At 46.6% G+C, this 26542-nt stretch overlaps 1 protein-coding gene across 4 annotated transcripts in view; it reads left to right on the top strand.

The window, feature by feature from the left end:
* Positions 1 to 22399, top strand: part of CFAP99 (cilia and flagella associated protein 99) — an 87003-nt gene extending 64604 nt beyond the window's left edge. For all 4 annotated transcript variants that reach the window (XM_083151475.1, XM_083151482.1, XM_083151489.1 and 1 more), the window contains 2 exons: positions 10406 to 10571; positions 22150 to 22399. In XM_083151475.1, the coding sequence (XP_083007601.1) occupies positions 10406 to 10571; positions 22150 to 22311 (328 nt within the window). In that variant the 3' untranslated portion in view covers positions 22312 to 22399. The remainder of the gene's footprint in view (positions 1 to 10405; positions 10572 to 22149) is intronic.
* The last annotated feature ends 4143 nt before the right edge of the window (positions 22400 to 26542 follow it).

Raw genomic sequence — 26542 nt, forward strand, 5'->3', positions numbered from 1 at the left:
ACCTACCCTGTGCCTGGATTTTGCAGTTCCGACTTGTATGATGCATGGGTACATTGGGTTAATTCTGCAGCAATAGTGTAAACTGTGTGATAGAGATGTCATTTGTTTTTGGATGGATTTCTTGTCTTATGAGGAATGAGTCGTTAATCTCATATTTGGGGCTTTCTGTAATAACATTTCCACAATTTGCTGCAAGATCACCGAAGCATGTAATTCATCAGCATGCGTCTCATTGTCCTACAGATCTTACAAGTCACGCGAGTACCACTGCAGTGCTAATCATCTGCGCAGTGATGGCTGGGAACTAATTACACCCTTTACTGGTGAAAGGGCCCTTCTGCAAAGTAGTGACATTATCGTCTCCTTCCCTCTGCAGTACAATATAACCCTCGCAGTAAACACGGGATCTGCTGTAGATGCATCCATTATATTTAGTAGGCCACAGTCTCCCCCATGACCAAAACAAGCCCAAATGTTAGTCGCAATTGCAAGAAAAATCTTGCTTACTCCATCAGTAACCGTCTTATGTAATACATCTAAATAGAGAAGTATTGAAATCATATTTAAGACACTTTTTACATATACTCCCCCCCCCCCCAGCCAAAGCATTATCACCCTGGCTGACCAGATCCCTGGGTGGAGTGGGGACCCCTCCAACCCCTTCAATAAGGGGGTCCCCCCCTAGGCCACCCCCAACCAGGGCTTAAGCCCAGGGCTGTCACCGGCACCCCTGAGCGGTGGGTGCCGGCTGATAGAAATGGTGTAAAAATAAGATCAATTAATAAAGTATTGGGTTTTGTTGTAGAACATCAAGTCCCAGGAAGCCTCCTCTGCATGCAGGGACTTGGAGAGCCACAAGTCCCAGCATGCAGGGCATGGGCCAACTTGGACTTGTAGTCCCACAACAGGACCAGTCCCCCAATAAACACACAGATAAAGTATAACGGTACTTGTGTATTATCAGGGCGCCCACTAAGCAAATAACTTAGTGCCCCATTCTGCGTAGTGAGATCGCATCACATCGCATGCAATTTTGGATGCGATTCGATGGTACTAGTTAATTTTCACTGCACCCCTGGCCGCAGATCGCATCTCATCTCATGCGATTTTATCGCGTGCGATGTGATTTAGCACACCCCCACTATCCATGTTGATGCGATGCTATGCGATTTAACACACCCCCACTATCCACGTCACCCCGAAGCCTGCCGAGTGCAGCGTGCCCCGCAAGGGGACGTGGACCGCGTCCTCCCGACCTTTTCATACCCCCACTATCCACGTCAGCGTGGAGTTGATTTTATAAAGTGTGGTGAGCGCAGCGAGCCACCGACCCCGAAGCGTGGTAAACGGACGCGGATTACTTTACATGTATTCCATGTCCGCTCACCATGCTTTGGGCTCGGTGGCTCGCTGCGCTCACCACACTTTATAAAATCAACTCCACACCGACGTGAAAAGGTCGGGAGGACGCGTGACGTGAATAGTGGGGTGTGCTAAATCTCATTGCATGGCATGCGATTTGCCTGCGATGCGATCCACAGCCAGGGGTGCAGTGAAATTTAACAAGTACCATCGCATCGCATGCAATTGCATGCGATGCGATCTCTACGCCGGCGTACGTAGGCAAATTGGGCACCCTGATACACAAGTACCAGTATAACTTTATTACACACGCCATCCATACATACAGTACTTACCTATCTTGACACCGTTGGTTTGGTCCACTTGTCCAATAGTAATCCAATGAGTTCCTGTGAAAAAAAATATGCATCCACGGGATTAAATATAAAAAAACACAAAATAACCCAAACCTGACATGAGGAGCTGCTTGTTTACCCAAGCAGCTCCTCCACGTTACTGATGTCACTGGGACTTCCCTCAGCCTATCAGAAACCCGCTCCAGGGAGCTCTGCCCCTGATAGGTTGTGCGCTCCTCCATAGATACACATATTCATGTAAAAAGTTTCTCCTAGCTGTGGCATTACACTGTTGGCTGTTGGAGCCTGGTGTTGGTTATAAAGATATGGGGAACCCCTATTCTTTTAATCCCCAATATTTTTGTAACCAGAACCGGTCAAAGAGCGCAGTGCTGGTTGTTTGCTGAAATACAAGGGAACCCCCTAATCATTTTGTATTTCTGGAACCATACACTTGTGCCATCGGATGCGATGCGACATCGCAATTCGATTTCCCATCTGATCACATCTGAAGTTATTTTTTCCAGCATTCGGTGTCACATGTCACCAGCGATAACACATCGGGTGCTGGAAGAGAGCTGGCAGCTGGACGACTGGTGGCAAAAAAAAACACATTTCAAAAGACTAGGCGGCCACACCTGAAATCTCAGCTTCTCTTATTGCTGGTTTTCCACAGAGCATCCTTATTTTCTCTAAAATTGCCCATAGACTTCCCATCTCTGAGCTGGGGTTCGGTATGATTTACCTACAATCAAAATACCGACAAGGTCAAAATACCTACATCTAAAATATAGACAGGTCAAAAATTAGACACATGTATTTCATATTTTTTGGGGGGGTCTGTATGTTGCCATAGGTCGACATGAACCCCGTGCTTCGGGCACACTACAGACATTCCTCACTTAACGACCAGGTTCCGTTCCTACAACCCGGTCGTTAAGGGAATTGGTTGTTAAACGATCTATATAAAACCCCTTAATACTTCTGAGACGCGGGTCGCTAAACAGGCGGGGCAGGTCGTAACTGCGAGAGGGTAGGCGGGGCAGGTCATAACTGCGAGAGGATAGGTGGGCAGGTCGTAAATCAGAGCAGGCAGGGTCGTAAGTCCGAGGAGTCACAGCACGGACGCTAAACGAAGGCCTGGGTCGTAAGTCCGGGTGGTCAATAAACAGGTAGGTCGTTATGTGAGGAATGTCTGTATAATATCCCCCGTCCATGTTCACTGGGATGGTAAAGTATGTACAAGTCGGTTTCAATGAAAAAAAAAATCATTTCGGTATTTTGACCTTGTCGGTCAATGGTTGTCGGTATTTTGACCGTCGGGATTTTGATTGTCGGTAAATTGACTGCATCCCCTCTCTGTGGCATATTTCAGAGAACATGCTGCGAGCTGTATAACAACAACTGCCGCAGAGCCATTAGTAGCAGTGGCGTAAGTTCATCCCAGTTGCCCGGAGGCAAGATAAGTATTGGTGCCCCGCCCCCCCCCCCAAAAAAAAAAAACCAACTCATTCAGTAAGGTGTCTGTTTCCAGTAGGGTCATGGGATCTAATACAGGGTGTGACACTTGCAAAAATGATGTTAAAAGGGGGAGTCAGCCACATTAGCAATATCAATTGCTTTCAATTAACTGATTCAAACTTGAAGGGGATGAGAGGTGCCCCCTTCGGAGCAGGAGCCCGGCGGCAGATGACTCCATTGCCTGCCAGAGTTCTGCCTATGATTAGTAGGCTATACTCAATGTATAGGAAATGACGTACCCCGCCAGATCCATATACCTATAAATATGAATGTTATATATTATTCTGAGCTTGTGGATGTTGATTATTTACTGAGTTCATGTTTTATTTATCACAAAGCCATAATGAAAGCTATGTAATTATCTCGTGCACATCAGGAGCTGCCAGTGACCCAAATCTTCAGGTGGTTAATTGCCATGAACATTACTTATGTTAAAAGGTATTTGTTTTTTTTAATAAAAAGCTTCTAATTTTAAAATATTCAGTGGAAAAAAAAATCACACCCATTACCTGATTTATCTGGCAGTGGCAGCATAATTAGCTAATTTCCTAGACACCTAATTTACATGCAGAAACGGTACAGCTGCACTGATAGATGCAGTGACTTATTCCCACTGAGCAGCTGCGAGGGCCTGCATGTGGGGAGAGGCAGGGGGACGACAGACGGGAAAACACAAATTGGGAGTTTTATTAAAGTTTGCGGCAATATTAACGTTGCATTATTAATTGTAAGAATATTCTTTCAGTTGTCTGTATGTAGCATCTAGTATGGCCCGACAAACAGATACACGGCAGAATTCAATATTTAGAATTTTTGGTACTTGTTTCGTAGCACGGCCACCCCGAATTTGCATCGGGGTGGTCGTGTCGGAAAAATCGCGTCGGTCGCATCGCATGCGACCAAATCGCATGCGATGCGACCGACCCGATTTTTTTATTTCATCAAATGTGAATAGGGTCCCTGGGACCCTATTTTACATTGGATTCAATGTAAAATATTCCTTAAGGTGCCCATACACGTACCAATTACCCGGTACTTTTTGTGCTAAAATAGCATCGTTGTGCATATGTTGTGCATGGGATGCGATGCTATTTTAGCACAAAAAGTACCGGGTAATTGGTACGTGTATGGGCAGCTTTAGACCCCCAATTTTACACCTTCAACGCCACCCCACGATTGACGCCAACCCGAAGCGTGGCGAGCGCAGCGAGCCCGCGAGGGGCGGCGGTGCGCGTCCTCCGACCTTTTATCATACCCCTACTATCCACGTTGGCGTGGAGTTGAGAATATAAAGTGTGGCGAGCGTAGCGCGCCACCGAGCCCAAAGTGTGGCGAGCGCAGGGAGCCCCGCGAGTGGACGCGTATAACTTCACAGGTATACGCGTCCCCTCGCGGGGCTCGCTGCACTTGCCACGCTTCGGGCTCGGTGGCTCGCTGCGCTCGCCACACTTTATATTCTCAACTCCACGCCGACGTGGATAGTAGGGGTATGAAAAGGTCGGAGGACGTGCACCGCCGCCCCTCGCGGGTTCGTGTCAATCGTGGGCTCACGACAGGGCCATATACAATGTGAAATGGGTCATATTGGGCCATTTCACATTGTTTCCTATGTGAGATGGACTTAATCAAGTCCATCTCATCTTGTGCCATTACAATGGCACAAGACCGACGCGATGCTCCCGATTTCAATGTTAAAAAATATTTTAACATTGAAGCCTATGACAAAATCGCGGGCATTGCGTCGGTCGCGTCGGGGGCAATGTTATTGGCCGCGACCGACGCGATGGCCGTGATTTTGCCTTTGCCGGCAAAATGGACCTAATTTCAAAGGAAATCGGGTCCATCGCGGGCATCGTGTACCTTAACTTTAAGGTATTGTGGCCGTGCTAGGAAACAAGTACCGAATTTTTTTTTTTTTAATCAAATCCATCAAACCAATTTTCAGTTGTCATCTAATGACACTGAAGGAGAAAAAAAATCCTAATAAAAGGGGTTATGCAGGATCTGATCGCTGCTCTGCTAAATTGCAGAGCCCTAAGATCAGATATACGCCGCCCAGCCACAGTGAAATCCCGCCCTGTGGAAGCTTGCGAAAATGAGCTGTATTGGCGATTAGCTGAAAATCCATTGAATGATATTTCCACTGTGTGCAGTCTGTGCAGTGCGTCAGGCCCTTGTGTATAACACGCTTCCTTGCGTGATGCCCCGGGCCCTGCCTCCATGTCCGCCCGCTTCTTCAGTAGAGTTGACTAGTTGCTGCGCCATCTCGGCAGCACACAGTCTGTACTGCCGCTGCGGTGCCAGGTTTCTCCTGTCAAGGGATACCCATCTCTAATTGCCTGGAAGTCACATTATCAATGGCTATACCACACACAGCCTGGCAGCCATTGATGATGATGATTACCATGTATGGCTGTTTGTGTTACAAATTTTGTACCACACCCAGCCATACATGGTAATCATCATCATCAATGGCTGCCAGGCTGTGTACCGTACTAGCAGGATATATCATTAATTTCTGGGGTTACAGTGTGTATTCCAAGTATATGATTTCCTTGCTTTCAAATCAAGGGGGTTATGTTGTATCTAAATATATTTTGGGGTAAAAGGTAAAAAAAGTCCCGACCCCTGGGATAGAACATCAAAAATTTGACAAGAAGAAAATCAGAAAAACAAATATACATTTTTTTTTTTTTAAATATCCGGAAAAGGTGGGCCTAGTCCATAACCGAAATATAGAAATAATATACGGGGTTAATTGGATAACCAACCACAGACATTAAACTGTTCATGTGTTGTTGTTGTTTTACCTGGATAAGTAGGGAGCATTATGACCTGCTTCTCAATCAATCGAACATTAGGGGAGTGGAATTAGGGAGCAACTGTTAAAGGATTACTTAAAATATTCTGAAAGGAGGGGCGTGGCCTGGGCGCCGATGGAGTAGGCAGCAGATATCCTGAGCTCCAACAACAGATCCTGATTAATATCCTTTTTTTGCTGCCGCCGGGGACCCTGACCCTCACACAGGGAGCAAGATACAGTGCCTTTTGCCCAGCAGCACCGCCAGTGACGTTCAAGGCTTATCCGGCCGCTGGACCAGGGACGACGCTGCCCGCGGCCTGTACAACAGCAGGGATCCGAACGCCGCTGGTCCTTTCCCCTTCACCGCCGGGATATTGTCACAGCGCTGCCTGCCCGGGTGCTTCAGCGGGTGAGAGGGGCTGGTGCCGGCTGCTCCCTGTTATTGGAGCGGAGAGAGCAGGGAGCGCTCCCGTCTTGGTAGCGCTGCTGCGGACCGCGCAGGGAGGGCGCCATCTTGCCCGCGTGGCGGTCGGGTTGTGGCGTTTTACTGCATCTGTAGTGTCTCTCCTGGGCCTAGCTGTTACAAATCCTGGACACTGCTAGATGTCAACGCTATGGACCATATGTGAGTGCATTAACTCCTGATATTATAGTGGGGGTCAGCTGTGGACACGGTCGGTATACACTCTATTGACTGCCTGCCTGGGGTGCCCGGGATCATTATACTGGTTTCTTTAAGACCCATATCTATATACTGTTTCCCTTGAAAAATCCTGCTATCGCTGAAGGAGGAGAGGGGCCACTTTCTGTAGATATTTACCTATAACCCTGGAATGTGCTTGCCTCCATCTATCACTGCAGAGATAACTTGTGACTGTGGGACTGCTTTTACATCGCTGTCCCCTCCTGGTATTAAGCTTGAGATGGAAGCCTCATTGAAGCAGATCCTGCAGGTCATTACCTCCGTTACAGACAGGCTTCTCAATAAACTTACTGGCTTACAGTGGGATAATACTTGTCCCCTCTGTGACAACGATACACCTGCTGATGTATGTGTAAACGATGTGTACACATGTAATGTCCCTACAACCTATGAGGTCTATACACCATTATACTGTCAGGACAACTACTTGCATAACCCTGTAAATATGTCTAAAATCCTGTCTTGCCATCTTATACATCCTGCGGCATGCTCAAAATTGCTTCATGTATATGGAACACATGCCAACCATAATTGGAACGGAACGTACTTCTACTTTGAATCTTCCCCTGCTTTTCCCTTTGATGCTGGAGGAAATCCTGGTCCGTCATTCTTTCCCTGTATTGGGGCGGAGAGATGGCCGGACTAACGTTCCGCACTATATTGCAATCTGGGACATTTTCTTTTGTCTATGCTCGGACTTTTGACTATTGGAACAATGCTTTTTCTAAGCTTATTTCTCTATAGATGGTAGAGTACTCTTTTAAATGAGACCACTGGTGAGATTTAATAGGATGAGAGATTCAGAAAGTGAGAGATTTGGGAAGAAATCTCCAGTTTTTTTAAAGGGGCAATCATTTACACCGCAAATCAAACTGGTTTTGCAGTGTAAATGATTGCCGCTTTAAAAAAACTGGAGATTTCTTCCCAAATCTCTCACTTTCTGAATCTCTTATCCTATTAAATCTCACCCCACATGTTGCTAGATTCTATATATACATGTTACTAAGGGCATTATCTTATATGCATATGTTCAGGTTGGGGAACTGGGTAAAATTTTGTCTGCTTCAAGAGCCATGGGTTTGTAGCCCTCGGGTTGTCTCTACTTCTATCCTGTACTTTTATGGGGGGGGGGGGGGGGGGGGGCAGGGCATCCTGCTGATTTACTCTTACAAATCTATACTGCTGATACCCAATGGGAAAGCTGGATTTTGACTTGATCTCCTTGTGGTCTAAGATTAAGCCCCAAACACATACCTGGTATAACATCCTGTCATTATTGGGGGGGGGGGGGGGGATGGGAATAGCTAGTTAGCATAGTTAGATGGGGGGGAAGAGTTCAGGGATCCAAGTACACCCCAGTTGGGGATGGGTAGTACAGGGTGGGGGGTTATAAGGGAGGTTTGTTTTGGTCATTTGGGGGGGGGGGGTTATTTTGACTTACTATATTATTATTGGGCAGAACTATTTAGCTGTCATAGTCATTATTGGCACATTAATATAATACTACAAACCACGTAAGTGGATGGTGATTATGCTCCTTGTGCGTGAACATTTCTTTATTTTCTCTGGGATGCTCTTCTCCGTTCCTTCCCATCTGGCTGCACTTGGTCATGCCTTCCCATCTGGCAGCATTTACTCATGCCTTACCATCTGGCAAGTGCTTCCTCGTTCCTTTCCATCTGGCAGCGCTTCCTTATTCTTTCCCACCTGGCAGTGCATTCTTGTATCTTCCCATCGAGCAGCATTTGCTCATGCCTTCCCATCTGACAGTGTTTTCTCATTCCTTCCCATCTGGCAGTACTTTCTCATTCCTTCCCATCTGTTAGCATTTGCTCATGCCTTCCCTTCTGGCAGCATTTTGCTCATTCCTTCCCATCTGGCTGTGCTTCTTAGTTTCTTCCCATATGTATATTTCCCAGCTGTCCCAATTTTTGCAGGATATTCACAATTTATTAGTGACTGTCCCTCATTCAACCCATGGGCAGCAGTGGCCTGCAGTGGGGAGAGGGGCAGTTGGGAGCCCCTCTGACACTCACTGCTCTACTTAGAAGAGCAGTGGTGAATAGATGCATACATTCGCAGAAGCAGAGGGACAGGGTGCATGGCCAGCACTGGCCATTCCCCATAATTATGTTAGGAGGCATGGCTTACAGGAGCATCATCCCCACAAAGCCACATCCCTTTTGGTTAGGCTACGCCTCCTTGTAGGAGTGCAACACTTCGTGGAAAACAGGAGTTATGGCTCACCTTTTAATAGTTGGGAGGTATGCATCTGGCAGCACTTCTCCTTGTTCTTCTCTAAAAGAGCTTTCTCATTCTTTCCCTTCTGGCAGAGTTTCATCATTCCTTCTCATCTAGCAGTGCTTCCTCCTTCCTTCCCATCTGGCAGCGCTTCCTCGTTCCCTCCCTTCTGGCAACGTTTTTGCACTCCTTCCCTTCTGGCAGCATTTCGTCATTCCTCCCATCTGGCAGCGTTTTCTCATTCCTTCTCATCTGGCAGCATTTTTGTCATTCCTTTCCATTTGGAAGTGCTTTCTCACTCCTTCCCATCTGGCAGTGCTTCCTCGATCCCTCCCTTCTGGCAGCGCTTTCTCATTCCTTTCCATCTGGCAGTGTTTTTTCATTCCATCCCATCTGGCAGCGCTTTCTCATTTCGTCCAATCTGGCAGCATTACCTTGTTCATTCCCATCTGGCAGCATTTCTCATTCCTTTCCATCTGTCAGCACTTTCTCATTCCATCCCATTGGGCAGCATTTTTTCATTTTTTCCCATCTGGCAGCGTTTTCTCATTCCATCCGATCTGGCTGCATTTCTCATTTCTTCCCATCTGGCAGCGTTTTCTCATTCCATCCGATCTGGCTGCATTTCTAATTTCTTCCCATCTGGCAGCACTTTCTCATTCCATACCATCAGGCAGAGCTTCCTTATTCCTTCCCTTCTGGTAGTCCTTGCTCATTCCTTCCCATCTGGCAGTATTCTCATTCCTTCTGATCTGGCAGCGTTTCTCATTTCTTCCCATATGGCAGCACATTCTCATTCCTTCCCATCTGGCAGCGTTTTCTCATTCCTTCCCTTCTGGCAGCATTCTCATTCCTTCCCTTCTGGCAGCGTTGGCTCATGCCTTCCCATCAGGTAGCATTCTCATTCCTTCCCATCTGGCAGCGTTGGCTCATGCCTTCCCATCTGGCAGTGCTTGTTCATTTGCTCCTATCTTGCTCTTAATTGTCTGCCTGTGAATCAAATGAGCACTAACGCCAAGCCCTGTGACTAGCAATATTTGTCAAGTCTTAAAAGAAATGGCAATAGGTTTGGGGTTGAATTCGGAGGTCAACATATTCGGTTGTATTAGAATATAAAAGAGTAATAAACAAATATTTTCTAAGCAGATTAAAGGAAAGTGTTTGAATCCTTGTTCCCTGCAAAATGTTCATTTCCACAGTCAGGCAATTTAATTTTCCACTTTAGCTGCTGCCTTAACTCAAAGCTGCAGAGTCAACTAAACTGGGTGTTAAGTGTAACAATGAATCACTCCTGTGACGCCCCAAAATGCGATCTATTTGTGCGCTCTCACCTGATTAAAACAACCTTACTTTATTAGGAGACAATAGATACCTTTTCATTTTTTTTCTGTTAAGAGCAATATATGATAAAACTGTTTATTTCATTTATCTTTCTGACAGGTTGGATGAGAAAAAAACGAAATCTCAGTTTGGAAAAGCTGCAGTGGCCAATGACGAGCTTGTCACAGAACTGCAGAGGAAACTTGAGGAGAAAGCATCGGAGCGCAAGATGCAGGCTGAGGCCTTGAAGATAACCCCCCAGCGCAATATGGCCAAATCTTCTAAGGTTAATATATATATATATGTGCTTGTCAGGTCCTTGCTGGAGGAGAACCAATGCTATAATGGGGGATGTATATATAAATCATGTGGAAAGTGGATGTGCGGTGTCACAAAAAGCTGATGCACTGTCTTGGATGAGAACATTAAGACTGTATCAGAACATTCCCTTACGTTCATTCACTATAACAATATATACTTATCTCTGGCATCCAGAATATATGAAGTGTCTTCTATTTCTGAGGCACTGTGCTAGGAATGATTGGGGGTCATACAGTCCTTTAATATGTGCAGAAGACAATTCCTGCTTGTCCTCTGAGTTAAAAGGGTCAAGTTGATATGTTAATCCTTTGAGTGGCAACGTTGCTGTGAGAGAGCCTTAAAATATTCTCCAAAAATAAGGCCAGCGCCGCTCACAGCGACTGTTCTTATCGGTGCAATATTTAGCTAAACTTCAATGAATTGACTTGGCAGGATTTGTAGTTATTTATACTAAGAACAGTCGCTGTGGCATTTTTACAGGATATTTTATGACTCTCTCACAGCAACTCAAAGGGTTGAGCAGTTTTCAGTTACAGACACATGAGCCCACTTCCTGTCTGTACCAAGGCTGGGCGACACCTAAGGCCCTCTGCTCCTTTTTGGTGAAGGTATCACTTTAGGCCACCTCCTGGGAACCCCCATTGTTTTGCACAACCAGTTCTAATGCCAGCATCTCCATACGCATCAGCGGTCTCTGCATATAATTGGGGGAATGCATGTGCCATAGAGGGTTTTTTTAAATTCAGTATTTTTTATTGATTTTGCACAAAAAAGTAAACATGACAACCTATCATGTAGTCACGACAGTGTGTGGGTGGTATACAGCAAGACAATATCGTAGTACATTGCAATCATATAGGAAGCAAGTATCTATTGCAGGATATAAAGAATATTTCCTGCGTACATTTTAACAACAGGAATACCCGAAAGCGCCATTGGGGTAGGTGTCTAATATAAGGAACAGGAACGTATATGAGACAGACTTGTAATAGATGAAATGTATGATCCCACCCAATGCAAAACACTAATCGGATATCCACTTTTCGACTCAGGCTGGAGTCATTACATTGTATTGACATTGACGTGGCAAACACTAATACCCCATTCTCACTGCCGCAAAAACCCGGGTATTTGCCTGTGCAAGCAGTAATTCCCTGTGTCCTGTCTCAGTGTGAAAGGATCTTTGTGAATTTCCCGGGTGTTATGCTCTGGGAATTAGACACAGGTTTTTTGCAGGGTTTTTCCTGGGTAATACACGGGTGTATGGTGGTGTGAACAGCACAGACCCGGGTTTTTCCTCACAAAATGCAAAAAAGCAAGTTCATTGGGGGATGTAATCATGTGATATGTGACAGCCAGCCAATAAAAACTGTTTTTAAACAGCCAATCACAGCAATTTGTACAAATTTCCCAACACCCAATCAAATTCCACACACTTGTTGGAAGGCAGACCATGGAAAGCAGTGTGAAAGGGGCAGATACGGGAAATTCCCGGGTCTGAGGTGCATGCTTATCAGGAGCAGATGGGGACGGCGCACTTCTCCCTGAACGTCAGTGAGCTGAGCAAGAAGCCTTTTAGTAGAGGCATGTATAGCCTGCAGGATTTAGTGATGAGAGGATTCCATAGTCATGGGAGCAATAACTGGTCAGGGAAAAAGTGGGAGTGCTGCCCATGCGATAGGATTTTAAGTCCGGATCGATAATGTGTCTCTTGTAGATGAAAAGAATAGAACAGGAGAGCCAAAATAAACGATCCTTTCCCCTCCAGCAGCACTGTATACTTGAGCTTTGCTGTTGGTCTGCGCACGCTAGGAGCGGGAAATGGCACCGGCTGAGACAGTCCCTCACACTCCAAGAAGGCCGCAGCCTCTCTCCATCGCCGGTGACGTGGAGGCCGGCTGTGTTTTATCCAGGCGTCTAGTCGCGGTCAGGCAGGGGAGCGGATACCGACCGCAAGGGAGGCCATCAGTGTGGAGTGCCAGGCGGTCGGAGCGGGATTCAGGGCACCGGAAGCTCCGGTGATCTGTGTCCTTATGAGGTGGCAGCAGCAGCAAAATGGCTCTGGCGCCTGACCTTCACTCCGGAGCTGCGGCACAGCGGGCCAAATATTAGTGCAGTGGAAGGCTCTGTCCTTGAGGGTACAGGGATGTTCTGGGAAGCTTCCCACACTAACAACTGGCGGCCAGGTCGAGGTGAGCAAGTTCAGGATGGGCAATCAGGATGGTTTTAGCGTGCCATAGAGGTTTTGAGGCCTTTTCTCACCGTAGCAAATAATCTTTCACCTGTGCAAACCACTGCGTCCAACTTTGCATAGATTTGTCCACGGGTCAAATAACGCGAATCACGCCTTTTAGCCATGCCCACCGCAGTGCAATGCCTTAAAAACGGCATTGCATGTCGGGGGCATGGCTAAAACATTGCAATTGCTCTGGCCACGCCCCCAATCAAGTAGCCACTCTTGTGGCAGCCAGAAAGTAGGTAAGTATGCTTAATGTAGGAAACAAGTCCTGCATTACACCAACTCGATATTGTAATCGCTAGTTATTACTATAATTACTTTATTAGTCATTTAAGTCGGCCAGATCTCACTCTTTATTGGGTGCTGCTGCTCTAATTGGGATTGCTCATAGTCCCAAAAACAGAAGAAAAGAGATTGGAAAAATAGGGCTGCGCACCCGACTAGAGTTATTAATGCAATTTTAATAATACACAAATATACACAGATAAAAATACATTAAAATTTAAATAAAAAATAAATAAAAATAAAAAACACACAAATGCAAGAGTGGGACATATACAACCGGTTGTATTAATATTATATTGTTGTCCAGATATTGGTAATTAGCAGCAGGCTAATATTTATATATGCATATAAGTAACCGTAGCCACTGTACATTCCCATGGTATAGTGTTAGATTTGAAAATTAGAAAAATCACTATATTACCCAATTCATTGGTAGTTTGGGGTATTATATAGTCACTTTTTTCGTCTGGCCAGACAGTTTAGATATTGGTACCCTACAGGCGACCTTGCTGCTGTATCCTGTTCTCCCAGTTGATGGCGCTGGTTAGCCAAGATTTTCAACTTTATCTAACGCGTTTCCCCGCCTGTTTGTTATTATCAGCGGCTTCTTCAGAGAGTGTATGGCAAAAAGCCTTTTTGCCATTCCTACACTCTCTGAAGAAGCCGCTGATAATAACAAACAGGCCGGGAAACGCGTTAGAGGAAGAACCTATGTGGCAATACATCTAAGAGGATTGGTGCCTGTAAATCTGTTGTGACCAGCTTACCCGAAACTTACTCCGGATAAAGTTGAAAATCTTGGCTAACCAGCGCCATCAACTGGGAGAACAGGATACAGCAGCAAGGTCGCCTGTAAGGTACCAATATCTAAACTGTCTGGCCAGACGAAAAAAGTGACTATATAATACCCCAAACTACCAATGAATTGGGTAATTTTTTCAATTTTCAAATCTACCACTATACCATGGGAATGTACAGTGGCTACGGTTACTAATATGCATATATAAATATTAGCCTGATGCTAATTACCAATATCTGGACAACAATATAATATTAATACAACCGGTTGTATATGTCCCACTCTTGCATTTGTGTGTTTTTTATTTTTATTTATTTTTTATTTACATTTTAATGTATTTTTATCTGTGTATATTTGTGTATTATTAAAATTGCATTAATACCTCTAGTCGGGTGCGCAGCCCTATTTTTCCAAGTATGCTATTTTTCCCTTTCTGCCTGCTGTAATAACTTGGGTTATTGCCGGCTTGATCTGGGTTGAAAATATCCCCCCCAAAAAACTGGGTCGAGCTACCTGGGTAGTGCCCAGAGTTGTACCCAGGAATAACCTGGGTTACAGGGCAGTGTAAATCAGTGGCAAGGGTCATCTGACCTGCAACCTGTTTACAGCACAGAAAGAACCAGCTCACTGGCATATGGAGAATGGGCAGTGTCCCCTACCCAGTGTCCTTCCCTCACCTCAGTGATCCCATCCAGTCTCCTTTCCACTATCTTGGTATTCTCCACCCTCTAAGTGTCTCTGCCTAGTCTCCTCCCCCTAGTGTACGGTAGCAGCAGGGAGTTAAGCAAGTGTTGGGTGCATGTGGGGCACCCGGTGCCCAGCAGGGTAACCCGGGGGCAGTTTAGTGATATTGGGGCAGATGTACGAAGCAGCGTTAAGTGCTTAAGTAGCACTTAACGCCACTAAATGTACTTTCTCTTTCAATGGTCCTGGTGACACAGCTCAACACTGGGATGTAGGAGGGTCCGAAGGAGCCAGGCACCTATCCTAAAGCTTTAGAGGGTAGGCTCCTCCCCTACTGCATCCCTGGACTCTTCAGTTCGTGTTAGGTGCCCACTGGAGTGGGTGCTATTCTAAAGGGCTGCAGGAGCAGCCGAAGAATTAGAGTAGTTAGGGGATTTTTATTATTTTATTAACTATTACCCTAGCTAGGTAGGCACAGTGTGAGGATTTTCATAGTGAATCCTCACACTGCTAGCGCAGCAGGAGCTGACAGAAGCGCGTCCTGTCAGCTATCTGTGCACAGGGTAGACGCTGTCTGGTCTCCCTGTGCTGCGCTCATAGCCTCTATTAAGAGGCTGCCTGGGCTCCGGAGCTGCCTGAAACCGGCTCCACAGTTAGGTGGGGATCATGGGGGACAGGCGCTCCGTGATGGCGGCGGCCATTTTATGCGGAGCTTACACGCTGAGCTCCTGACTGAGAGGACAGCAGCGCTGTGACAGGCATGTTCCAAGTGGTCCCCATTTGAGGGGGAGACACTGGAACAAGGAAATCCTACCTAAGGAGCGGCTAGCTGGGGGTGGTTGGCGCCAAAAGGTCACGGACCCCGCAGCAGCAGGGACTTTGGTCTCTTCCTTCACTCTGACTTTGGCGCCTTTCAGAACGCTTGCAGCGGAGCTGAGCTGGCGAATTGATCCTGGCAGAGTGACTTGGATTTCCTGGGCATCGCTTCCCCGCAGAGAAACCTACAGACAGCTAAGTGACTGGGTGCATTGACTTTGTATAAGCGCTTGGACAATTGTTTGCACTGTGTATACTGTTAGATATACAATTATCACTTGCATCATGTCTGAGCATCAGGCTGTGGTTTTGGGGGAGGGAGCCCTTAATGCACTGAGCGCGTGCAATGTTTGCACACAAAAGTTTGTCCCTGAGCAGATGGCCAAGGGGGGCTTATGTATTACTTGCGCTGATGTGAGACCCATGGGCAGCGATCCCCATAGGGCAGAGCATATGGAACCTGCGTGGGCCAGGGCCCTAGGCAGGTCAGTAAACGCTTTGGTGCAGCTTTTGGACAGGCAGAGTGATGGGCTGGTAGAATCACAGAGACCTATGCCATCATCTCAGCAGTCGTCTGGCTCCTTGCCTCTTACCCAGGCAGATCCTGCACTGATTCAGGTGATGCAGGATACTGCAAAAGGGATTAACAGGTTCAGTGAAATGCTGGACAAAATGGATGATGTGGCAGGGACCCCTAGAAGGTCTTATGCTTTAACTACTGTGGTAGATGAAGAGGAAGGAGAGTATAATGACATCCCCTGGGATCAGGGTGATGATTTGGAAGAGAACTCTGCTGCTGGTATAGAGGATCTCATTGTAGCTGTGAAGCAGGCTTTAAAGCTGACTGTGGAGGATAAGACTCCTGTTAAGGGTGTTTTTAAGCGACAGCGGAAGGAGGCTGTTACTTTTCCTTCAGATGAGGGGTTACAGGAATTATTAGAAGGAGCTTGGAAAACTCCTGATAAGAGGCTTCAGATGCCTAAGCGATTCCTTAGTCTGTACCCCATGCCAGAGTCTCATGCGGAGCTCTGGGAAAAGGTCCCAGTGGTGGATGCTTCAGTGGCACGTTTGTCCAAGGCTACTGTATTACCAGTACAGGGCGGTGCAGCTTTCAAAGATTCTGTGGATAAAAAGCTGGAGGGAAACCTCAAAGCTATCTTTGAAGGGGTGGGGTTTACCTTACGGCCCCTTATTGCTTCAGCCTGGGTCTCTAAGGCCATGATAGAGTGGGCTGGTGAATTATGCACCGTGCTGCAGGCTGACCCTGGTGCATTACTGCTTGCAGAAAAGATTAAGGCAGCAGCAGAATATGCAGTGGAAGCAGAGGAGGAAGCTATTAAAATGGCTACCAGAGTGTCCACAGTCTCCATTAATGCCAGGAGAGTGCTTTGGCTTAAAGCCTGGGAAGCAGACAATGAGTCCAAGAAGGCTCTGGAAACATTAGCCTTCAAAGGAAAGGTACTCTTTGGTACCGAGCTAGAGGAGATTATAAAACAGGCCACGGGCGGCAAAAGTACATTCCTGCCGGCCTCCTCAGCAAAGCAGATGTCAAGATTTTCTGCTTTTAAGCCGTCCTTTCGGCCCTCCCCTAGAGGTGGTGCGTCCTTTCGAGGACAGTCTTTCAGGGGAAGGTTTCAGTCCTCTAGAGGCAAGACACAGAAGTCAAAATTTGGCTCTTTTCACAAGAAGCCAGCCACAAAGGGAGAGGATAAACCCTCTGCATGACTGTCAGGGGCTTCGCCCGACAGTGACAAAAGTGGGGGGGCGTCTCACACTCTTCAGGGACGCTTGGACTGCTTTAGGCCAGGATGCCTGGGTGTTAGATATTATAACACAGGGTTACAAAATCCCTTACAGAGGGCCGCCTCCGAAGAGGTTCATCCCCACATCCTTACCAAAGGAGGCACGGCTTCGTACAGCTCTTGTGAGAGCAGCTCACTCCCTTTTGGAGAAAGGGGTGGTTACACCAGTCCCCAGGGCAGAGTGGAAGAAAGGCTTTTACTCCACGCTGTTCCTGGTGCCCAAACCAGACGGGTCTTTCAGACCAATACTAAATTTGAAATCCCTAAATGTTCATTTATGGGTAGACCATTTCAAAATGGAGTCCCTACGGTCAGTACTCCTGAGTCTGGACCAGGGAGAATTTTTGGCGTCCATGGATGTCCAGGACGCATATTTGCACGTTCCTATACACCCGGAGCATCAGACCTTATTGAGGTTTGCCATAGGAGACCTGCATTTACAATTCCGGGCGTTACCCTTTGGGCTAGCAACCGCGCCAAGGGTATTCACAAAGATAATGTCAGTAATGGCGGCGGTGCTGAGGCTCAGGGGAATCACAGTCATACCCTATTTGGACGATCTCCTGTTCAAAGCAGAGTCAGCAGTCTTGCTGCAGAGTCATTTGGCAGAGGCCATCAGTTTTTTGCAGGCTCACGGCTGGATTTTAAATTTGCAAAAATCTCAGTTGGTACCGTCGCAAAGGCTCCAATTCCTGGGAGTCATACTAGACACCCATCTTCATCGGGTATTCCTCACGGAGGTAAAGGCCAGGGATCTGGTCACCCTAGTCCAGGAGATTCTCAGGGCTCAGAGCATTTCAGTATGGAGGTGCCTCAAGGACGGCAGAGGTATCAGCGTTACCAATCAACATCTTGGAGCTGAGAGCTGTCTGGAAAGTGATTTCCTTGGCGGGAGACAGGTTACAGAACCTCCCTTTGAGGATTCAGACCGACAATGCCACAGCTGTGGCGTATCTGAATCACCAGGGAGGTACACGCAGCAGATTGGCCATGTGGGAGGTGTCCAGAATCTTCCTATGGGCGGAACAGAATGTTCCAGCTGTATCGGCTATATTCATCCCGGGGATAGAGAATATAGAAGCCGACTTCCTGAGCAGGGAGGAGCTCAAGGAAGGGGAATGGAGCTTACACCCTCAGGTGTTTCACCAAATCACTTCGAGGTGGGGAACTCCGGATGTGGACCTGATGGCATCCAGGATCAACCGTCAAGTGCCCAGGTTCTATGCCAGAACAAGGGATCCACTAGCGGAGGCAGTGGATGCCATGACTATTCACTGGCAGGGAGATCTCCTTTATGCATTCCCACCTGTACCAATGTTACCGAGACTTCTAAAGAAAATACAAGGGCAGAAGGTTCCAGTGATCTTAGTGGCCCCAGATTGGCCAAGGAGATCCTGGTACTCGAGGCTTCAGAGGTTGTCTGTGGACTCATGGCGTCTACCTCTGAGACCAGACCTTCTAAGACAAGGCCCATTCAATCACCTGGATTCAGATCGATTGATTTTGACGGCCTGGCTATTGAAACCATCATTTTAAAAAGAAAAGGGTTTTCTGACGCAGTAGTACAGACGATGATAAAGGCCAGAAAAGCTGTATCTTCGGCAAATTATTATAGAGTCTGGAAGACTTACATTCGATGGTGTGAGAGAAGAAAGGCTCATACATCTCATTTTAAGCTATCAAGAATGATGGAATTCTTACAAGATGGTTTTTCATCGGGCCTAAGCTTTCAGTCACTGAAGGTGCAGATCTCGGCCTTGTCCATCTATTTCCAGAAAAAGATAGCCATTTTGCCGGAAATTCAAACTTTTTTACAAGGAGTATCCAGGTTGAAGCCTCCATACAAGCAACCAGTAGCTCCTTGGGATCTATCACTGGTTTTGGAATGCCTTCAAAAGGCACCTTTTGAACCTTTAAGGTCGGCTGACTTTAAGTTTCTTACGTGGAAGCTAGTATTTTTGTTAGCAGTAGCATCTGCTAAAAGAGTTTCAGAGTTGGGAGCTTTATCATGTAAATCTCCCTTCTTAATTTTTCATGATGACAGGGCTGTTTTAAGAACAGTGCCTCAGTTTTTACCGAAGGTGGTATCTACCTTCCATTTAAATCAGGAGATTGTTCTACCTGTGTTTCAACCCCCAGAGGGTTCTAAGAAAAGGGACAAATTGAGAACTTTGGATGTTGTGCGTGCCTTACGCATATATGTGGACAGAGTGAAGAGTGTCAGGAAGACTGACACATTGTTGGTATTGTATGACGTACACAAAATTGGTTGGCCTGCATCTAAGCAGACTATTGCTAGGTGGTTGCGGTCTATGATAGCCTTTGCTTACACCAAAGTGGGTAGACCAGTACCGGCCAAAATAAATGCGCATACCACCAGGTCAGTTGCCACCTCTTGGGCGGTTCGACATGGGGCCACAGCAGAGCAGGTTTGCAGAGCTGCCACTTGGTCATCTGTTCACACATTTGCCAAATTCTATAGATTCCATGAGTTCGCGTCGGAGGACGCATCATTCGGGCGAGCAGTGCTGAGAGCTGCAGACCTGAGCGTACCCTCCCAAAGGACCGGCTCTGGAACGTCCCAGTGTTGAGCTGTGTCACCAGGACCATTGAAAGAGAAAAAGGGATTTTTGTAAGAACTTACCGTTCGAATCCCTTTCTCTGATATGGTCCTGGTGACACAGCGATCCCTCCCTTACGCTCAGTAAGTATGCCAGAATTTCATGATGTTCATGTTAAAATGGTTAAAAGTTAACAGTTTCTGTTATAAAATGTGCAGATAATGTGCAGGTGTTTGTACTGAGTTAATGTATTCCAGTGGCTTTGAAAGTTGAACTGAAGAGTCCAGGGATGCAGTAGGGGAGGAGCCTACCCTCTAAAGCTTTAGGATAGGTGCCTGGCTCCTTCGGACCCTCCTACATCCCAGTGTTGAGCTGTGTCACCAGGACCATATCAGAGAAAGGGATTCGAACGGTAAGTTCTTACAAAAATCCCTTTTTTTAACGTTTTGGGGAAATGTATGAAGGGGGCTTCTAACGTCCCCCTGAGGCAGCCCTGAACTTAACGTTCAGGCGCTGTCCTCCTGCTTTGAGTTATAAGCTTTAACGTCGCAGGCAATGTATTATTGCCTTCCCCGACGTTAAGCCAGATTTTTCTCTTCGCCAGCCTCAGGCTGGCGTTAGGTGTTATATATATATATTTTTTTAACTCCTTCCCTTCCCCCCCCCGATCCCGCCGGCATGCTGACACCTGCCTCTACTATCAGCATGCTGGCGCCGCCGCCTGCCCTGCTCGAATCCCACCCCCCCTTCTAATTTTTTTTTTTTTCATTGGGTCCCTGCTGCTTTATTAAAGCTCTCCGGCACGCGGATATATTTAATTAATTGAAGTGCTCTGTAGGGACCCCGCAGGGTTCCCAAGAGAGCGGGGACGCTGCGGGAGAGTAGACAGAAATAAAATGTAAAAGTCCGGGCGGGCATGCTGTGCTGTCTCTACAGCAGAGAGGAGAGCCGGAGACGCGGCGGGAGAGTTGTGAGAAATGAAAAGACCGGGCGGATGATGATTGGCTGAGAGCTCAGCCAATCAGCGGTCGCCCGGTCTTTTGTATAGCGGGGACGCAGCAGGAGAGTTGTGATAATTCATATTCAAAAGACCGGGCGGCTCTCCCGCCGCGTCTCCGGCTCTCCTCTCCGCTGTAGAGACAGCACAGCATGCCCGCCCGGACTTTTACATTTTATTTCTGTCTACTCTCCCGCAGCGTCCCCGCTCTCTTGGGAACCCTGCGGGGTCCCTACAGAGCACTTCAATTAATTAAATATATCCGCGTGCCGGAGAGCTTTAATAAAGCAGCAGGGACCCAATAAAAAAAAAAAATTAGAAGGGGGGGTGGGATTCGAGCAGGGCAGGCGGCGGCGCCAGCATGCTGATAGTAGAGGCAGGTGTCAGCATGCCGGCGGGATCGGAGGGGGGGGGGAGGTATGTAGCTCCCTGTTCATGTCTCCTGCTTTCCCTCTTCTCTGTTTGATGCTTCCAGTTTGCAGGTGAAAGCAGGAGGGAGCTCATTTTAATTAAAAACACCATAAATAAAACTCACAAAAAAATGGGGACATATGCTGTGTAGCAGGCGGCGTATGCAGCGTGAGGGGGGAGCAAACTGGCAGCATCAGAGAAGAGGGAAAGCAGGAGACAGGAACAGGGAGCTACATAATAAAAAAAAACCATACTTTAAAAAATGAAGAATCTGAACATGACCTGTGCAGAGGCCAGCTATCAGCAGTGCACAGAGAAGGGAAGAGGAGCAGGGAGCTTACATCGGAGGGGGGAGGACATGCGCAGTGAAGACAGACCAAGACGAAAAACTGGGATCGTAAAACAAAAAATGATTACAGAGAACAGGTGAGTTAACGATTAACGTTACTCACTAGCGCCATCTTCATACATTAGGGTAAAACCAGTCCCTGCTTCTGAGCGTTATGCCAGGAGAAGTGGCAAACGTTAAAATACAAACGTTAAGGGGAGATTGATACATCTGCCCCATTGTCTCTAAGCAAAGAGTTTACACCGCACCCTGGGTCAGAGGTCACTCTATCAATGTTATATACTTACTCTTCCCAGCACAGGACGGAGATGTCTGAACTGTCTAAGGTCTGTCCAGTGACATTGTAGTGGTAGTTGTTGGAGGGTTGGCCATGCATGAAGGAAACTGAACATGATATGACGGTATAAGGAATGATAGACAGAATCTGATCTGACCCACTTTACATTTTTAGGACCTACGTTTCTGCTTCTCTTTCACCCTTTGTATACCTTTTAAATATTTGAATGTTCTGCAATATATCCGTCAGAGCCTTTTATTATTACTCTGGAGCAATTGTTTTTCTCAGAAGGCCATTCACCTGTGTTGTTGTGTCCCGTACAGAACTCATTTGAAGAGCAGCACTGGAAGGAGCTGGAAGAGAGTCGAGAACGCCAAGCTCGGCTGCTCCAACATGGGATGGTACCCAGAGGGACGGACGGCCGTATATCTGCTTATCAGTCTATAAGAAGCAGGAACTCACCCGCCTGTCTGCTGCAGTCCTAGGCCATTGATTTAAACAGACATCAGGGTCGCCCTGGACTTTGGGTCAAGATCACAATTACTATTAACCAAAATGATTTTTTTTTATAAATATAGTTAAATAAATAGTAAAACACAGAACAGAAAGTTGTGATGATAACAAGCATGTGTGGGCTACCTAATAGGAAGCAAGACATACGAGGCAAGAAATGAATAGAATAACTATCTAATTACAGAAGAACATATACGTAAAGTATTCTAGCATGTAATACAGATGGAGCGCCTCTCTTCTTTGGCCAGGGATCACCAGCATTCTCCGCTGGCGATTGCCGGCGATCGCCGCCGCAGAGGCGCTCCATCACACTGGGACGTGCGTGCGTCTCACAAGCTTGTCTGTCCCAGTTTCAGGACGGCGCCGCTGCGGGTCCCTGCCCGTCTCCACTTCAGGATGTGTACACTGATGGCCTGACATGAACACGCCAAGAATGTGAAATCAGTGGAAACAATTCAAGTGTCACCCAAAGAATGGGTACATCTGTACCCATCTGTACAGTACATTTCATCATACACTAGCACACACCGATCTGCCCCCACCACTGGCACCAACCTGATATGTGTGCTTTTTGGCATTGCAAGTCATTCGTACCTATTAGACATTTGGGTAGCCTGTGGTCTACGGATACAACAATACTCAGGTAGGCTGTGGTAATGAAACAATATTCATTTGGCATTTAGGGTCCTAATTCAAACCTGATCACAGGACAAATTCGTTCTCAAAATGGGCAAAACCATGTGCACTGCAAGTGGGGCAGATGTAACATGTGCAGAGAGCTAGATTTGGGCGAGGTGTGTTTAAACTGAAATCTAAATTGCGCGTAAAAATAAAGCAGCCAGTATTTACCCTGCACAGAAATAATACGCCCCACCCAAATGTATCTCTCTCTGCACCTGTTACTTCTGCCCCACCTGCAGTGCAGCATGGTTTTGTCCATTTTGAGAACAGATTTGACCTGCGATCAGGTCTGAATTAAGCCCGTCATGTGTACCAAGGAAACCTTCCCCGCACCATTACACCACTGCAACCAGCCAGATACTTTGACCTCTGGGGAAGACTTTCAGGGCCAAAGGTAGTAAAATGCAATTTTTTGGTAATGTGCAATTTTTTTTTTTTTTCAAAATAAATTTTTATTAAGTCGAGCAATGAAACATACTGTACATCGCAGATGTACTATGTTGCCAAGTACAGTAACCATCAAATTGAGTGACTAAGATACATTACAATGGCCAAGAAAATAAGAAACTATGCTGACTTATGTTTATAAAGAAAGAAAGTATGAGGGGAGAAAAAGACAGATTCAACCAGACAGGAACACGAGGGGACAGTTACACAAAGACAGGGGGAATGCCTCAGACAAGTGACACATTTAATACAGTAGAGCATATGATAAAGAATACAATAAAACCTAGGAGTAAGCAGCTCAGGTATCACTGCTTCGAGTAGGGGATTCCAATATAGACAAATCTATCTGGTTATGGTCTGAGAGGGAGAGACCCTTTTTTTCTCTGTACTCGCTCCATTTGTACCATTTGATATGGATTGATGAAGCGGAGGGGGAGTATTTGCAGCCGGCCGTCTCAAAGAGAAAATGTTTATGGACTTTGTTAATGATATGATGTATGTCAGGTACAGAAGGTGATTTCCAGAGCTGTCCGATAGCAGCTTTAGTAGATACCAGAATATGACCTAGAATATAATTGTCCCCCAGAAGAAGGTGTGTATTGTGGTGGAGCAACGCTACTACAGGGTCAGCAGGCACATCTATCCCCAGAACCTCTCTTATGAGGGCAAATACCTCAGCCCACAGCGGACGCAACACCGGACATTCCCAAAATATATGGAGAATGGACCCAATACAGCCGCAGCCCCTCCAACAAAATTTAGAGACCGAAGGCCATATTCTATGTTGCCGCTGAGGGGTGAAATACGCCCTATGGCAGAGCTTATAGAACATTTCAGTGTGGTTAAGACATTTAGATAACTTAAAACATGAGTATGAGATAGCGTCCCATTCCTCCTCAGACAGGGACCTAGACAGGTCAGCCTCCCACCTAGTATGTGCTGTTAATTTCCCCTTCTTAAATTTGTTAATCTGATAGTCATACCATTTTGATATCCCGCCCTTATGCATTGGGGAGGACAATCTGGAGATCAATATTTTAGGGAGGGAAGGTATAGCTGTGGATCCACCAGAGTGCGAGGCCATCCAGTGGCGTATCTGTAGGTATTTGTAAAAGTCTTGTTTGGGAAGATCGAATTTATCTTGTAAATAAGAGAAAGACAGGAGGGTGCCTGACGGGCATAGTATTTTTAAGGAAGTTATACCAGCTGAGTACCAAGAGTCCAATCTCAAATTTGGGATAAGAGCAGCTATAGTCAAGAGGGACAGATCCGGGCACGGCAGGGAGACCTCCGCATCATCCGCGATCATTTTATGCCAAACGGAGAGAGTAGCTCTAATTGTGACCCCTGGGCCTGTCCAAACCGGCATCGCCTGTGGGGGAAGCCAAAATAAATCAGTGAGGTGGACATTAGGTATAAAGGAGCGTTCGATCAGTACCCAGGGCTTAGGAGCTTCTGAAGTGAACCAATCCCTAGCCTGGCTAATCAGACAGGCCGACTGGTAAGCGCTTATTTCTGGGTAGGCCACTCCACCAGACTGCTTAGGGAGAACAAGGACCTGTTTAGAAATGCGGGGTTTAGACCCTTTCCATATATAGCGGGCAAACAATTTATTAAAATTAAAATGGAGGGATTTGGGGGCGATTCTAGGGATCGCTCGGAAAAGATATATGAGCTTGGGAAGCAGGATCATCTTAGATGCCGCTATGCGGCCAAGCCAAGATATCTCGTGCATCCCCCACTCGCCTATGAGTTTGTCAAATGCAAGCAGCAAGGGCTTAAAATTACAATCAAATATATCACAGTCCCTGGTCACCTGAACGCCTAAGTACTTGATAGATTTAGTTTGCCATGCATAGCGGTACTGGTCCTTTAGTAATTTAACATTCTCTGGGGGCATATTGAAAGGGAGTGCTTCAGTTTTGGAAGTGTTTAACTTATAATATGAAATGTTGGAGTATTCTCTCAAAACATTATGTAGTTCAAACAGTGAGACTTCGGGTTGTAAGAGACATAAAAGAATATCGTCTGCAAACAGGCTAATCTTATGGGATATCCCCCCTATTATCGGCCCCTGAATAGGCCCAGTGGATCTTATTTTTTCAGCTAGGGGTTCTATAGCCAGTGCGAAAATAAGCGGGGACAGGGGACAGCCCTGTCTAGTGCCATTTGATATTTCGAACCCTGAGGACAAGCAGCCATTTACAAACACCTTCGCAGAGGGACCAGAGTATAAAGCAAAAATAGAGTCCATAAATCTGCCCCCGAAACCAAAGCGGAGGAGTACAGATCTAAGGTAACCCCAGTGGAGCCTATCGAATGCCTTTTCAGCATCAAGCGACAGGATCAGCAGGGGAGTCTTTCCAGAATCACAGCTTTCTATAATATTGAATACTCTACGAGTGTTATCTGGGGCCTGCCTGCCCGGCACGAACCCGACCTGGTCGGCAGCAATGAGTGAAGGTAGAAGAGGAGATAGACGATTTGCAATCAGCTTAGCATAAATTTTGAGGTCCGTGTTTAACAGAGCTATGGGGCGGAAATTCTGAACAGCCGTAGGTGGTTTACCTGGCTTAGGGATCGCAACTATACGTGCCTCAAGCATTTCCTTTGGGAAACCTCCAGTACCGGAAGCCTCGTTAAACACCTTCAATAGCATTGGGGCCAGGATCGGCTTGAAGCATTTATAGAAGTTAGACGGGTACCCGTCCGGGCCAGGAGCCTTATCACTTGGCATGGAGTCAATAGCAGCTTCCACTTCAGTAATGGTCCAAGGGGAGCACAAGGACAGGCAGGTCCCAGAGTCCAACCGCGGGAGGGAGATGCTGCTCAAAAAATGCTCAATGTCGCAGGGGTTAGGCTGGGGGGTGTTGTTGTCCGAACTAAGATTATATAGCTGAGAATAGTAGTCTGCGAAGGTGTTTGCAATATCAAAGGGGTCAGTTACTTTAGTGCCACCCGAATTGTATATGTGATGGATTCTTGCTCTTGCCTGGCGCCCTCTTAGCTTCCTAGCCAATAGACGTCCCGCTTTGTTCCCTAATACATAGAATTTTTTATTTAAACGGAACAGAT

The sequence above is a fragment of the Crinia signifera genome, chromosome 1 (assembly GCF_055691185.1).
Source record: "Crinia signifera chromosome 1, ASM5569118v1, whole genome shotgun sequence".
In the NCBI taxonomy this organism is placed as follows: Eukaryota; Metazoa; Chordata; class Amphibia; order Anura; family Myobatrachidae; genus Crinia; species Crinia signifera.